Raw genomic sequence first — 16,189 nt, forward strand, 5'->3', positions numbered from 1 at the left:
TCAGAAGCACATAGCAGCAATACACATCAGCAACACACATCAACCTTCCCGTCAACAACTTCATATCGCCCAGCAAACGTATCAGAAACGCATATCAGCAACACATCAGAAACACATACCAGAAACATATAAGAAACACACATCATCCTTCCCGTCAACAACTTTATATCGCCCAGCAAACGTATCAGAAACACATATCAGCAAGCAACACACATCAACAACATACCAGCAACACACAGCAACCTTCCCGTCAGCAACTTCATATCGCCCAGCAAACGTATCGGAAACACATACCAGAAACACATATCAGCAACACACCAGCAACACACATCAACCTCCCCGTCCACAACTTTATCTCGCGCACCAAACGCGTCTCAAACAAGGACAGACAAAAGACTTCATTCCTTCAAATCTGCCTCACCACCGCCATCACTCCCTGGTTCACCGAGCACCACCACCACCACCTCCACCAACACCACCACCGTAAGGCCGAGAGAGACAAGCAGTCGGACAGTGGTGGTGATGGTGGTGGTGGTGGAGGTGGTGGTGGTAGGATCGAAGGCGGGAGTCTAGACCACCAGCGGGAGGAGGATGTTGTCAGTAGCGAATCAGGCGTCGAGGGGAGAGGACGTGCGCGCAGTGTTGCCTCAGTCTTGGCACTCCCGCCGCCCCTTCAGTGCCCGTGTGTGCCTCTGTTACGGTCACGAGCCCCCGCCCGAGGACCAGCGACACCCCAGGTACAGCACGGGCAAAGGCACCAACTCTAAGGCGTGAGAGGTGAAGAAAGGAGCATAGTAAGAGAATGAGAGAGAGAGAGAGAGAGAGAGAGAGAGAGAGAGAGAAAGTGGGGGGAGGGTATGGGGTAATGGGAGGGAGGGAGTGGGGGTGGAGGGGAGCAGCGCGGCCAGGCTGGTGCGAGCAAGACACACGTTACTCGTAATATATAGTAAGGGGGAGGAAAGCCCCCTCCAACACCTCCCCCTCAGCATCCACCAGCACAGCGCCTCCGCCCCCCGCGCCGCAAGAAAAACGTTGATGAGCGGTGGTGATGAGGCTGACGTTCCCGACCAAACGTTAACCGCGGAAGCCTGAGGCGCGGGTGTAAAGATACAGGCGTTGATGCGTGAGCCCGAGCAGCGGCGGCGGTGTGGCCGCAGAGGACAGCTCAGCGTTGAAGAGCTTATCGCTGATTACTGGTGCATAAACAAAGCGAAATGTTACGCCTGAAAGACTGAACCACTGGTGTAAAGGAGCATGCACTGGTACGCGAGGCAGAGCAACTGTGGTGGTGTGGTTAAAAAAAGAAAAGCGTAGGAAGTTGAAAGGCTTAACCTTGATTACAGAAAAAGCAGGATTTCGTTTAAAGACCTAAAATAAACGTGACGGACCCAACGCTGACGTGAAAACGAGCCGTGAAAACGTTGCCCAACAGCACCGGGATACATTTTTCCTTTTTCCGGTATATCTGAGCCGAAGGCAAAACAGGAACATTGCCAAGAAAATAACTGATATTTTTCTTTCTTAAGTACCACTGGGAGAATAGGGGTGGGAGGGGGTCGTCGTTTAGCCATCACCACTAGCAGTGAGGGTAATGGAGTGGCTGCGGTGCAAGAGAGTTGGGAGAGCAGGGGAGGGCTGAGTAGGGGAGAGGAAGAGGAGGAGCGAAGGAGACGGGGGGGCGGAGACACGTAAGCCAAGAGGCTGCAGACACCCCTGAGGATGGATGAAAATGACAAGGAGGGAGCAGGGGGAGGGGGAAGGGGGGAGGCGACCTCTCCTCAGCGGCCGCCTGCTGGGGCCGATACGCCAGCATTGCCGCGGCCACTCCCGCCGGGGGTATTGACAGCTCGGCCCCACCAGGCCTCGTGGCACCCCGTCCTTCCCGAGGCGAGCCAGTCACGTGTAGCATTTCTCTCCCTCGAAGCCCGCCGCAAAGTGTGATGGGCGGACGCCACCGCTACTAACTTCGGGGGCACGGCCTTTTATTTCCCCGGAGATACTGGCACCCGGGTACTCTCTCTCTCTCTCTCTCTCTCTCTCTCCCAGCAGCTCGCTCGGTGCCCGGTGTTTACACTATATGGAGGTCGGAACAGTTGTTTCCTATATTGAAAAAGTTTGGCTGGCGGGGACAGCCGGCGGGGAGGCGGCGAGACTCGTGCTACAAGACAGCACGCTTCGCCTCCCCTCCGCCGCCCGGCCGCCGAGCTCGCTGCCAAGGAAGGAACACAACTCCGCGGCACTATTGACGTCTGCCTTCTGCACTTTATAATATGGATTTTTACGATTATTTATGGCGCGGCATGCAAGTATTAAAATAAATGTCACGCATACATTAATTTGCGGGAATAATTAATTCACGCTGAGTGCGCCGGGACAGGCAGGACCGGGGCAGGGGGGCGGCCGGGAGGAACTGGTAAGTGAAATGCGGCTGGCGGACACCGTAGATTTATGTGATTTTTTTTCCTGGACGTAAGAGCACCATTGTTCCTGTTGCTATTATTATTATTATTATTATTATTATTATTATTATTATTATTTCTAATATTTTCATTATTACTATTACTACTATTACAATTATTATTAGTATCACTAAAATAATAACAACAACAACAACAACAATAATAATAATAATAATAATAATAATAATAATAATAATAATAAGTAAATAAATAGACTGAATAAATCAATTAGAGGAGGAATAATTATCGCGATGAATTGTTACTGTCGATGTTTTTCCTTTAAACCACATACACACACACACACACACACACACACACACACACACAGGAAGACCCCCACCTATGCTGCCTCGCTCCCGGTCTGAATCAGTGGTGTTTGTGCAGCCGTGAGCCAGATAAGCCGCGTCCTCAAGACCTCGACCCACGGAGCTCCTCGCAATGGACGAAGAGGCGGACACGAGCTTTCCTTAGCCTCGCCAAAAATAAAAATAGTTAGACATTTCCGACTTTTACATCGATTTCTTTCATTTTTTTTACAGGAGAGGGAGGCATCTTCACACATTTGCGCCTTTTACATCGATTTCTTTCATTTTTTCACAGCTAAGGGAGGCATCTTCACACAATTGCGCCCTTTACATCGATTCTTTTCTTTCATACAGCGAAAGAAGGCAGCTCAAGGGCAATGGAACAAAACTCGCACCAGAAAAAGCCCGCTATGCGCTGCTCCGATAAAAGACACAAGAACGAGAGGCCGAAGGAGAGGTCAGTTTCAGGTGGAAAGGCGCCTTAATGAACATGAGGATAGACAGTGACCCCGACGAATGCTCATAAACAAGCTTTCATCACGCGTGTTGGGGAGAAGTTAACCGACGCCTCTTGCAACAGACGAATAAATAGATAGACAGAACTTTCTTAAGTCCAGCGAAACTATAGTTGTAAAGCGTGGTTGTACGTGAAGGAGAGGAGAGATGAGATGGGAGGAGGAGAGATGTAGGGAAGGAAAGGGAAAGTAAGAGATATAGAAGGAAGGGGAAGGAGAGGAAAGAAAGGGAAGGGGAAGGAGAGGAAAGAAAGGGAAGGGGAAGGAAGGGGAATATTATAAAAAGGGAAGGGAAAGGAAGGGGAGTTTTATGGAGAAGGGAAGAATGGGAAGGAAAAGAAAAGAGAGGGGGAAGGAGAGGTAATATTATGGAAAGGGAAGGGAAAGGAAGGGGAGTTTTATGGAGAAGGGAAGAATGGGAAGGAAAAGAAAAGAAATGGGAAAGAAAAGAGAGGGGGAAGGAGGGGTAATATTATGGAAAGGGAAGGGAAAGGAAGGGGAATATGGAAAAGGAAAGGAAAGAGAAGAGGAAGAAGGGGGAATACTATGGAAAGGGGAGGAAAGAAAAAGGAGAAAAAAGGGGTAGAAAAATGAAGGAGTATAAAGGGCAGTATTATGGAAAAGGGAGAAGGAAATGAAAAGAAATGGAAAGGAAAGGGAAGAGGAAGGAGGGAGAATAATATGGAAAGGGGAGGAAAAAGAAAGGAAAAGAAAGGGGTAGGAAAATGAAGGAGAATAAAGGGCAGTATTATGGAAAAGGGTGAAGGAAATGAAACAAATGGAAAGGAAAGAGAAGAGGAAGGAGTGGAAATATTACAGAAAGGGGAGGAAAGGGAAAGGAGAAGAAAGGGGTATGAAAAGGAAGGAGAATAAAGGGCAATATTATGGAAAAGGGAGAAGGAAATGAAAAGAAATGGAAAGGAAAGGGAAGGGGAAGAAGGGAAAATAATATGGAAAGGGGAAGGAAAAGAAAGGGGTAGGAAAATGAAGGAAAATAAAGGGCAGTATTATGGAAAAGGGAGAAGGAAATGAAAAGAAAAGGAAAGGAAAGGGAAGGGGAAGGAAAGGGCATATTATGGAAATGGGAGTGAAGAGAGAGACAAGGGAGGGGGAAAGAGTGAGGGGCTTTAAATGTAGAGGGGAATGAGAGAGAGCTGAGGATGGGAACAAATTAAAGACTGGAAAAATAACTCGCAACGATGATTCATTAAAGACTACAGAAGAAGAACAGAGAAAAGATGCCAAAATAGGACGATTAATTGAGTTTAGTTATATCGAAAAAAAAGTAGACTAGACAAAGAGCAAAGTGGAGGAAAGTTCGTAAATAAGTTTCCATTATACGTGCCAATCCCTCTCTAACTCACTAACACTCTCTCTCTCTCTCTCTCTCTCTCTCTCTCTCTCTCTCTCTCTCTCTCTCTCTCTCTCTCTCATTATACAAATTCCAGCGCAGTCAGTCTTTTTGTACCTCGAGTGGTGTGTGTGTGTGTGTGTGTGTGTGTGTGTGTGTTGTAGTGTGGTGTGGTATAGTGCAGTGTTGGGTAGGGTAGGGAAGGGAAGGGAAGGGAAGGGAAGGGAAGGGAAGGAAGAGGGAGGGAAGGGAAATTAAGGGTAGGGTAGGGTAGGGTAGAGTAGGGTAGGGAAGGGAAGGGAAGGGAAGGGAAGGGAAGAAAAGGGAAGAGAAGGAAAGAAGGAAAGGGAAGAGATGGGATGGGAAGGGAAGGGAAGGGAAGGGTAGGATAGGATAGGATAGGGTAGGGTAAGGTAAGGTAGGGTAGGTTGGTGTCGGATCGTCTATAACAGCATACAAAATCAAATTAAACAAAAATACAACATCAATATTATCCGTCATGAAACTCAAGACATCACTGTTTCCGGTTTCCTCGAGGCAGGCAGGCAACACATTTGCAAATCATTTTCCGTGCAATTTGAGAAATGCAAACACCCGACGAAACAAGTCAGTGATCAACGGACGAAAACCTTGACGAGAACTCTTCCAAATCTTTGTTGCAGAAGAAAGATCAAACATTCACGAGGGCGGGGGGGACGGTGGCGTGGGGGGCGGTGCAGGGGCGGGGCGGTTTCCAGCCAGTGTTGAGGGTGAATGAGGTGGGCAAGGAGGCAGGGCAAGGGTGGAGAAAGAGGTGTTTAGGGTGAGGGAGGTGGGGTGGACAGGACAAGGGCAAGGGGGGAGAAAGGAAGTGTTTAGGGTGAGGAAGGTGGGGTGGACAGGGCAAGGGCAAGGGGGGAGAAAGGAAGTGTTTAGGGTGAGGAAGGTGGGGTGGACAGGGCAAGGGGGGGGGAAGAGGTTAGGTAAGGCGTGTGGAGTAGGGCAAGGCAGGCAGGGTGGACAGGGCAGGACAGAAAGGTTGCAGGGGTAGCGAAGAGAGGTCAGGCAGAACGTGTGGACCAGGGTGAGACGGGCAGGATGAACAGGGAGAGGTAAAAAGGTTTATGCAGAGTAAAGTAGACAGGGCAGGCAGGGTGGACGGGGAAAGGCAGAAAGGTTATGCAGAAGAGACAGGGTAGGCAGGGACAGGAGGGAGAGGGGCGTCCTAGTAGCGAGCAGTAGCCAAGGCGGGGACGGGCCGGCGTGGCGGGGCCTGGCCTGCAGCAGTGTTCTCCTTCAGGCTCGAGAGTAAAGGCTCACAGGAGGCGGAAAGCACGCCACTCCATTTCCCTTTCTTTCCTACTCGTTCCTTGTCGTGTGTGTCGCACGGAAGGCACATGCTAACGAGGCAGTGTCGTGCTGCGTACAGCGACAGGGACATGTACGGAATGGGAACCTCTCCAATTTTCTCGGAAACTATCTTCTTTGAGCATGTATAAATTTGGAGCACAGGTCTCGGAGTACCAGGAGTAATAATATCAAATGACAGCTTTTATTATGGCCCCAAAATGCTCTTTGATACACAGCGAGGGAATGTTTCTCTCTTAGAAGTCAAAGAAAGGCAGGCATGTCAGGTCTCCACGGGGAACAACATGCCGGTGGGGCGTGGGTCTGACGGCCGCAGTCCTCATGCACCCACCCGTCAGTGCCGCCGCCTATCAGCCGCTGCCTCCAGTCCGTCGGGGGGCCGCCACGCCAGCAGCTTGATTTCCTTCCTGCTTTACTGCGGCTGTTATTGTAGCAAGGGAGCGCGAAAATAAAAGCCCGTGCCAAGATGGAGGAGGGGAGGAGGGGGAGGGAGAGAGAGAGAGAGAGAGAGAGAGAGAGAGAGAGAGAGAGAGAGAGAGAGAGAGAGAGAGAGAGAGAGAGAGAGAGAGAGAGAGAGAGAGAGAGAGAGAGAGAGAGAGAGAGAGAGAGAGAGAGAGAGAGAGAGAGAGAGAGAGAGAGAGAGAGAGAGAGAGAGAGGTAAATAGAGCGTGAAAGAGCATTAAAAACAAGGCAGGATACAAAAAAAAGGAAGAAATAGAGCAAGAAAGGGAAGGGAGGAAATGCCGGGATGAAGAGATTGGCCTTGCCCATCTGAACGACAGGAAATGGGCTAAGCGTGGCGAGAACAGGAGGAGGAGGAGAAAGAAAAAGAAGAAAAAGAAGAAGAAAAAAAGGAGAGGAATAAGAAGAAATAGAAGAAGAAGAAGAAAGAGAAAAAGGAAAGGAAAAAGAAGAAGAAGATGAAGAAGAGAGGAATAAGAAGAAGTAGAAGAAAAAGATGATGATGAAGAAGAAGAAGAAAACGAAGATGGAGAAAGAGAGGAAGAAAAAAAGAAAAAATAGAAGAAAAATAAATAAAATATATGAGGAAGATAACATAAAGAAATATACAAGAAAAACAGAATAAATGTGAATAAAGGAAAAGAAGAAGACAAAGAAGAAAAAGAAGAAGAAGAAGAAGAGGAAGGAGAAGCGGAGGAAAAAGATGCAGAAGAAGAAAATTAATATACTAGAGTCGACTAAAAGAAAATATACTGAATGCGCAAGAAAAATAAAAAGTAAATGTGGAAGTATTATTGTGTAAAGAGAAATATACTGAACGTTAGAGAATAATACACTAGAAAAATAAATGGGAAATATATAAGAAGAGGGTGAAAAATACGTAAGAAGAACAAGAACAAGAACAAGAGAGAGAAAAACGAGAAGACGAAAAACAAGCCGAAGAAGCAAGAGAAGAAGAAGAAGAAGAAGAAGAAGAAGAAGAAGAAGAAGAAGTAGAACAAGAACAAAAACAACAAGAACAAGAACAAGAACAAGAGAGAGAAAAACGAGAAGACGAAAAACAAGCCGAAGAAGCAAGAGAAGAAGAAGAAGAAGAAGTAGAACAAGAACAAAAACAATAAGAACAAGAACAAGAAAAAGAAAATGAAAAACAAGAAGAAGAAGAAGAAGAAGAAGAAGAAGAAGAAGAAGAAGAAGAAGAAGAAGAAGAAGAAGAAGAAGAAGAAGAAGAAGAAGAAGAAGAAGAAGAAGAAGAAGAAGAAGAAGAAGAAGAAGAAGAAGAAGAAGAAGAAGAAGAAGAAGAAGAAGAAGAAGAAGAAGAAGCGAAGGGACTTAGTGCAGCATTAGCTAAGTGCCTCCTAAAGCCAGATTCCGAAGAAGAAGAAAACGACGCAAACAAGAAGAAGAGGAAAACAAGCAGAAGAAGCTCGTGAATACCTGTGACGGGGAATTACTCTTTATCATTACTCTATATTATTGTTATTGTTATTTTTACTACTAATATTACTACTACTACTACCACCACTATACTTCTTCTCCTCCTCCTCCTCCTCCTACTACTACTACTACTGCTACTACTACTACTACCACCACTATACTCCTTCTCCTCCTCCTACTACTACTACTACTACTACTACTACTACTACTACTACTACTACTACTACTACTACTATTACTACTACTCCTACTTCTACTACCACTACCATTCACTCCTCCTCCTTCCCCTTCTTTCCCTGATTTTCCTCCTCTTCCTCTTTCCTCCTCCTCCTCCTCCTCTTCCTCCTCCTCCTCATCATCATCATCATCATCCTACTACTATTACTACTACTACTACTACTACTACTACTGTTTACACTATTACTACAGCCACAACTGTTATCACTGTCATTTTCAACACCGATGCTATAATTACGGAGAATGTGATTAATTTCCTTTGTTGTGTAAACGTCAGAGGCTCATAAATTCAGCGGCACGAATATATTATAAGTGGCTCACGGATTGCCTCTTGTACACACACACACACACACACACACACACACACACACACTTGTCACCCATCACAGCGTCCTCAGCGTTTTCTTTTTTTCCTTCGCTTCACTGAGGATTGTCTCACGCAGTCTCTCTTTTATCTCCCTCCTAATGTAATCTCTCTCTCTCTCTCTCTCTCTCTCGCAGCAAAACATCATTGTGAAGAGTAATACCTTTGTCCAACGTCCGTCTGAGACTCGTGTGTGTGTGTGTGTGTGTGTGTGTGTGTGTGTGTGTGTGTGTGTGTGTGTGTGTGTGTGTGTGTGTGTGTGTGTGTGTGTGTGTGTGTGTTTACCTATTTGTGCTCATTTATTTGTACTTTTAGAGAACTGTATGTGTGTGTGCGTATGTGCGTATGTATGTGTGTGCACGTGTGGGGTGGGGGGGAAGGGGATGTAAGAGGAGAGGAGTGTTGCCGGACAAAGGGTAAAAGCTAACTCTTGGCAAGGCTTTAAATCTGACCCAAACCTTTCTTGTTGCGTGCCTGTGTGTGCGTGTGCGTGTATGTATATGTGTGTGTGTGTGTGTGTGTGTGTGTGTGTGTGTGTGTGTGTGTGTGTGCAAGGTGGGGACAGACAGACAGACATAGCTAACGTGAGCCATATATGTTACCTGCGGAGTGCTAAGGGGTAACCTGTAGTCTTGGGGGTAACTCGCATTAGATTTACTCGAGGTCGTTTTGTGAGCTTCGCCGCAAGTTTCTTCTTTGTGTGGACAGACAGACAGATAGATAGTGTGAGCCTCGCCTGGGGAGCGCCAAGGGGTAACCTGTAGTCTTGGGGGTAACTCGCATTAGATTTACTTGGTCGTTTTCTGAGCTTCCCCGCAACTTTCTTCTTCTTTGTGACTTTTCCCCAGGACGTATAAGCCGTCAAGTGGCAGGCAGCTGACGAGAGGCGCTCCCCTTGTTCCCTCTTAAAGCTGACACCCCGCCTCTCCACTCTGCTCCTCTCTCCCTCCTCCTCCTCTTGCTCCATCCTCCATATATAGCGGGTAATCATTCCTTTCTCCTCATCCCTTCCACCATTCATTAATTCCCTCCCTCCACCAGCACTTATTACCACGGCTCTCCACCCTTCTTACTCCTTTTTCCTCCTTCCTCCTCCTGCTTCTGCTTCTCCTTCCTCCGTCTATAGTTCATTGTTCTTCCTTCATCTCTTCCCTCTTGTCATTCATTCACGCGTATTACAACCATGATCCTGAACTAAGTCTTTCTTGCTTCTTTGTTCTCTCTATTCCTGTTCATCCTCCTCTTCCTTCTCCTCCTTCTAATGATTATTCTTCATTTCTCCTCTCTTCCCTCTCGCCATTCATTCACGCGCGTTGCAACCATCCTCCTGAACTAAGTCTTAATACCTTCATCTTATGTTCTCTAGCTTCCTCTCCCTCTTGTTCTTCCTCTTTCTTCCTTCCTCTTATGACCATCCTTCCCTTCACCTTTTCTCCCTCGTCATTCATTCACGCGCGTTGCAACCATCCTCCTGAATTAAGTCCCTTCATCTTACGTTCTTTCTCTTCCTCTCCCTCCTCCTGTTTCTCCTCCTTCTATTCCCCTTGCAGCTTTATCCCCATCCAGCCCTACTCACCAATTATCTATACCCAACCCATCCACAAACCCAATAACCACAACTTAACCCTTACCCACCCCCAACCCCACTTAGTTCTAGACCCTTACCAAACTCCCCATTTCCAACCCCCAGCAATCCCAACTTCAGAACATTGCCAACGCCAGATCACCAGAACCCCCACCACCTTCCCCTCTACTCCAACCCCCAACCACTGTATCTAAAACCTTCGCATCCTCCCTCTCGTCATTCATTCACGCGTGTTGCAACCAACCGCCTGAACTAAGTCTTATTGCCTTCCCTTGACGTTCGTTCATTCTTGTCTCCTCCGTTACCCTCGGCTGCCTCCCTCTGCTTGCCTATTTATGCCTCCCCGCGGCAATACGTTCCCGATAGGCACGCTTTGAGCAGTATCTTTTTACATGAATAAACCGAAGAGAGAGAGAGAGAGAGAGAGAGAGAGAGAGAGAGAGAGAGAGAGAGAGAGAGAGAGAGAGAGAGAGAGAGAGAGCGTGTGCGTGCGTGAGTGCCTTCTAAGAGGGTTTAATACTATTGTCGGTCTTTAGAATCTGTCGACAGGGAAGATTCAGAGAGAGAGAGACTCAGTGAGAGAGAGAGAGAGAGAGAGAGAGAGAGAGAGAGAGAGAGAGAGAGAGAGAGAGAGAGAGAGAGAGAGAGAGAGAGAGAGAGAGAGAGAGAGAGAGAGAGAGAGAGAGAGAGAGAGAGAGAGAGAGAGAGAGAGAGAGAGAGAGAGAGAGAGAGAGAGAGAGAGAGAGAGAGAGAGAGAGAGAGAGAGAGAGAGAGAGAGAGAGAGAGAGAGAGAGAGAGAGAGATCAGTGCGGTGAGAGAGTGGACATTGAGGTGCCCCTGAGAATTTGACCTGCGCAGGTGGGTGGAAGGCAAGAGGCAGGTGAGGGGGAAGGGACAGGTATGGTGGGGCGGGAGGGAGGCGGGTGTGGGCGGGAAGGAGAGTGGGAGGGCGGGATGAGGAGGTTCAGGCCTCTTGCACCGTCTTCCCCAGAGGCTCACTTGTATTCTTATGGTAATAGTCTCACTTCAAAAGAAATTTCAACCGCGTTATTAAGTGTTCCTCCTCTCCTCAGGGTGCCAGACAGCGCGGGTGGCGAGGACAGCGGTGCCCCAGTTAGCAGGGTCAGCAGAATTCCTTCACAGCAGTCAGCGGGCAGCAGGTGGGCGGCATGGCGGAGGGTTCGAAGTGGTGAGCAGCTGCGTCAGCAGACAACAGCATCTCCAGGCCCACCCACGCCTCAAGGCAGCTTCCTGCGGGCGTTCCGGAGTAGGAAGAGGTGTGGAGGCATGGCTGGCAGTCATGACCTGCTCCGCTGGTGAGGGTGGCCATGCAGGGAGAGAAGGTGGGAGGGAGGGTGGCGACATGGGTGGCGGGGGTGGTGGGGGTGTGGGCGGGGATTGCAGCCCTGGGAGCCCTTGTGGCCGCCCTCCTGTCCCCGCAGTGGGCGCTGGTGCGGGAACCCATGATGGTGGGAGAGGAACCTCCCGCGCGGGAGGTACAGGAAGCGTGGCAGGGGCGGGGCGGGGCGGGCGAGGGCCGTGACCCCCTGCAGCAGCGGCCGGGCGAGGTCAGCCCCATCCTCACCACCGTCACGTTCCGCCTGGGTCTGTGGACGGCCTGCCCGCACATCAACACCTCGCACCTCCACGCCAGTCAGCACCTCCGTATGTATCTCAGCCTTCATAGTGACACACACACACACACACAGACAATTACAAAATGTGACCGTGATGGATAGTTTGCTGGACAGACATTCACGTAATCCCTTGCCATTCCCCGCAGACATAGCGGCGCCCCAGTGCAGTAGTGTGAGCTATGGGTGGCGACCGGTGACCCACAAGGATCTCAAACTGCCAGCGCCCGCCCCTCTGATGCAGACCGTCCTAGCCAGAATGAGGTGGGCGTCTCCTGCGGCATGTCTCTCCCCCTGTGGTGGTGGTTGTCACAACTCCACACACCACAATTATAGAGTTGTCAGAACGCGTCCTTGAACATTATCGTGTAGCTGTCAAAACGCCTTGCACAATTCTTCTCCACCAAACATCCACCCCTCATAGAGAAACATTTCCTCCTCAGACTGTCGACAATGTTCCTGGTGGGGGCGTGCGGGCTGCTGGGGGCCGGGTGTCTGCTGGCGGTGGTGGGCCGCTGCTGCTACTCTCACGCCGCCCTCCTGGCAGCCCTCCTGTACTCCCTGGCAGGTGAGTGGCTGTGTTGATCTCCGGTCCTTCTGAGTGCTTGGCCCTGTTGTCCTTGACACTGTTTACTATGCACACTCCTCTCCCCGCCAGGCCTGAGCGTGGGAGTGGGCGTGGTGTGGTTCGTGTCCGTGGTGTCGGAGGAGTACGGCGTGGCATCAGGGCGTGGCACCAGCTGGTCCGCCATGTACGCCTACCGGTACGGATGGTCCCTGATGGCGGCGGGCGGCGCGGGGGTGTCAGCCATGCTGGCCGCCCTGCTGACAGGGCACGCCCATCTCGGGCGGCACGCACCCCTGCTGGGGACAAGGACGAGCACCGAGGAGAGCCTGGCGCGACCGCTGCTTCGGTGCCGCAGTGAAGGATGTCTGGGACAGCGGTCCTTCACCTCAGACACTATCAGGACCTACCTCACCTGCGACTCCCGCCGCCACGCCTCGCGCTCCTCCCACGTGTCCCAGCCGCCCTCCCTCCACCAGTGTTCTTCCATCGTCGACCTGACGCGGCCGCAAGAACACCCTCCGTCGCAATCCGCCTCCCACATGGCCTCGCGACGCTCTTCCCGCGCCACCGTGCTGAGTGACGACACGCAGCACCTGCAGCAGCACCCGCCCAAGGAACAGCAGCACACGCAGACACAAAAGCGGCAAGAACAGGAGGGCCAGCAGGAACAACAGGAACAGGACCAGATACAGCAGAAGGAACAGCAACAGCAACAACAGAAACAGCAACAGCAACAACAACAACAGCAACAACAGGGGGGAGGGCGTGCCTGGCCGGGGGAGCCGTCCCGAGTCATCATAGAAGCCCCCCAAGGAGTCCTGCCCCCCGTGGTTCCCCCTCCCCCTCTCAGCTCCTCTTCCTCCTCCCCCTCCCCGCTGGATCCACCTCTGCCGCTCCCAGCTGTGATCCCCACCACCAGCAGTGGCAGCGGCAGGTCAGGGGGCGCGGGGCGGCTCGCCAAGGTGGAGCCTCCGCGGGTACCAGAATACAGCTCCTTCAAGGGTGACTACACGCGCTCCCTGCCCCGCGAGGCCCGCCAGATGGCAGTGTTCGAGCGACGCGGAGGGCAACGCTCTGCCACCCTCTCCCGACCCCCTTCCAAGGTATCCTCCGAAGTATGAGGTCAAGATCCTCCCAGGAAGTGCCCCGCCCACCCCTTGGGGGATGAGGAGGAGACGTGGGTGTGAAGCCACCCCCCCCCTGCGTGCACCTGCCTCGCCTCCTCCCTTATTGTAGTGTCCAGTGTACGGATCGTAAAGGCTGGACAATGTAACTCTCCAAGTACAACCGGAAGCTGTAGTGTATAGGGAATCCGGCGGGTGTCTCCTGGGTGGTATTGTCAATGATGCAGCGCACCGCACGCACGCACGGACGGTACAGCAGCACAGGACGTGTGAATCCTTGTGTTGCCGTGTGGACCATGGACACGGGGAAGGCACGAGGGGAGTATTTTGTCGGCTGGAAGTACTGCAGGACACAGCCTGCATGGCTACTCACACCAAACGATCTTAACTAGTCAACTCAAGAACGAAGCTATTTTCTCTCCCTTTTTGCAGAAAAAGCAACAAGCAAAGTAAAACCATTCCGGTGGACCTTGTGAGTTTGAGTACAGCCATTTTGAGGAGAGGAGTTGATACGAATGTCTTTTGATTCGACTCTACAGTGGTGTGCTGCTGCAGTGGTGCCGCTCACGGAGAGCAGACTGGTAGGATGGAGGAGGGGGCGCTGCCTACCACCTAAGCCTACGCCATCACTCAGGCCATGGGTGTTATTTAGTCCACGCTGTCGGATCGTTTATAAGGCAATATGCAACCATTACGTAGTAAGCTAAGCTGTCCGTACCATAAAACACAATTACGCCTCTAAGGGTATAGTGGCTCGTGTGCGGCACTGCACGTGGCCACGATGCAGGGAGAAGCACAAACATTACAAACACTTTCCTCAACAGAGCGCCAGCACAAAGCGGAAGGATCGTCACCGTATGAAGCCTCCATCATCGTTCTCTTGGTGCGTGCAAGTCTAGTGTTTGGGCGCGCAGAACGTACCGAACGAACTATAAATATAGCCAACGAGGTGAAGTGTAGTGAATATATGGACTGACCGAAGACTACGGAACTACGTCTGCTGTATAAACACACACACACACACACACACACACACACACACACACACACACACACACACTTTAGCAAGCCGTCAACCTTTAATACTTAAGGATCGTTTACATACAATTAGAGCGGCCGTAACGTTGCTTACAGCTGTATTTTATACCTAAGATGTTTCACATATCAGTTTGTCATTCAGATACAAAAATGACCCAAAAAATAATAATAATAATGATATCAATAAATAAATGTAGTCCGCCTCATTACCCCAACACCATTAGCGACAACACCGAGACGAGGTAGGCATAAGCAGGCAAGGACGATTCTCTCTTTACTTTCCATTAAGGTTCTGAAATTATTAGACGCTCTTACCCAGACAAAGGCTATTTGAACGAGCTGCTGGGTAATTAGGGGAAGAGAGGAGGGATAAACAGACGGCAGGAGGAGAAGAGAGATTTTGAGAGTCAATGAGGTAATGAAAAAAGGAGAGGAAAGAGGAGCGGGGAGGAGGGCGGCCGCATACTATAACATGGATGAGATGAGGATGAGCTGTCCTCATCAAGTAAGAAAAAACATGTTCTGGCAATGGATTATGATACCCCCCCCCCCTCTCTCTCTCTCTCTGAGTGGGCAGGGCAGTGTGGGAGCGACGTCAGGAGGATGTAGGTTTGCGTCCCGCCCGCTGCTACAAATAAGCTAGCAATTTTTCAGTCATCGCCAAATAACCTAAGTCTACCTACATGCTGTCCTGATGACCTCCTATCAACCCGGACTCTAGATTAGCTCTAAGCAGAGGATCAGAAAATGAATGAGCTCCGGGGGCAGCATGAGCCAAGCAAGATGGCGCCACTATAAACACTTGCCTGCGTCATAACGGACTGGGGCCGACAATGACGCCCCACCAAGAAAACTTACCGGCGCCATAAGCGACAAGTGAAAAAAAAAAAATCCTGGCAACAATACAACCATTTCTAGAATGTCATTTACCTTTCTCACAGGTGGTGCGGGGTGTGAGATGTGGCTGTGGTGGTGAGGGTGGTGGCGATGGTACACTGGGCTCAGGGAGGGGTGGGGTGGATCAGCCCAAGGTGGCATGTCCTGTGTCCTGGCGTAGCCCAACGACTTGTGGCAGTCCTCATGTGATCCACCGTCTCATCTGTATCAGGTGGAGGGAAAAAAAAAGTGAAATTAATACATTATAAGGCAAACAAGTGCACACGAATGACATAAGGAATCACCTACGTTCATTAACACACACAAAAAAAAAAAAACTCAAAAGTATTTCTTTCTTTAGTTGTCTCTTTATTTACTACTGGTGTGTGTGTGTGTGTGTGTGTGTGTGTGTGTGTGTGTGTGTGTGTGAAATTATGTATTCCAAGCAGGGAGGTAATACATAGCCTAATAAGTCACCAGTATGAATTTGGTATATGTTTGTTTTTAACATTAAGAATTTTATACCGGCTGCCTAGGCCAGCACTTCCCAACTTGGACTACGTAATTTTACACTCGAGGCCATGCGCTCATCGCCTTTCTTTGGGTTGCTCGGCCTCGGTTAATAATCTTCCCTTCCAGGTGATGAACGTCGGTCCTCAAGGAGGTAAAACGTCGTCATGTGTTTTGTCTTCACTATTCATGGTAGCGAACACGCCATATGCTGCAACCGTAATGTTATTTTTTTTTAATTTTATATAAAGTAAACACAAGTAAGCTACACTATGTCGAGGATGACACAAATATATAATAATAAGTTTCTAGTGTTTCTAATGTGTTATGGTTTACGAGCAGAGAAGTGGATGATTGGAAAAAGTTCAGCAGATAAA

At 49.7% G+C, this 16,189-nt stretch overlaps 1 protein-coding gene across 2 annotated transcripts; it reads left to right on the plus strand.

Annotated features, from left to right (window-relative positions):
- The first annotated feature begins 278 nt into the window (after window positions 1-278).
- LOC127010366 (histone-lysine N-methyltransferase 2D-like) lies at window positions 279-14,417 on the plus strand. Of its 2 annotated transcripts, none has more exons than XM_050884331.1 (5): window positions 279-777; window positions 11,136-11,727; window positions 11,846-11,960; window positions 12,140-12,264; window positions 12,355-14,417. In XM_050884331.1, exons 2-5 carry the CDS (start codon window positions 11,391-11,393, stop codon window positions 13,383-13,385), a joined length of 1,608 nt encoding a protein of 535 aa, XP_050740288.1. In that variant the 5' UTR covers window positions 279-777; window positions 11,136-11,390; the 3' UTR covers window positions 13,386-14,417. The 2 variants fall into 2 exon arrangements, with proteins under 2 accessions (XP_050740288.1, XP_050740287.1); XM_050884330.1 differs by having other exon boundaries at window positions 279-737.
- The last annotated feature ends 1,772 nt before the right edge of the window (window positions 14,418-16,189 follow it).

The sequence above is a fragment of the Eriocheir sinensis genome, chromosome 43, assembly GCF_024679095.1.
Source record: "Eriocheir sinensis breed Jianghai 21 chromosome 43, ASM2467909v1, whole genome shotgun sequence".
Taxonomy (NCBI): domain Eukaryota; kingdom Metazoa; phylum Arthropoda; class Malacostraca; order Decapoda; family Varunidae; genus Eriocheir; species Eriocheir sinensis.

Excerpts from the sequence above, each read along its gene's own strand:
- LOC127010366 (XM_050884331.1), top strand. The coding sequence starts at position 11,391 with ATGCAGGGAGAGAAGGTGGGAGGGAGGGTGGCGACATGGGTGGCGGGG. Across the intron at positions 11,728-11,845 it reads CCACGCCAGTCAGCACCTCC|ACATAGCGGCGCCCCAGTGC; the intron begins GTATGTATCTCA and ends CATTCCCCGCAG. Across the intron at positions 12,265-12,354 it reads CCTCCTGTACTCCCTGGCAG|GCCTGAGCGTGGGAGTGGGC; the intron begins GTGAGTGGCTGT and ends TCTCCCCGCCAG.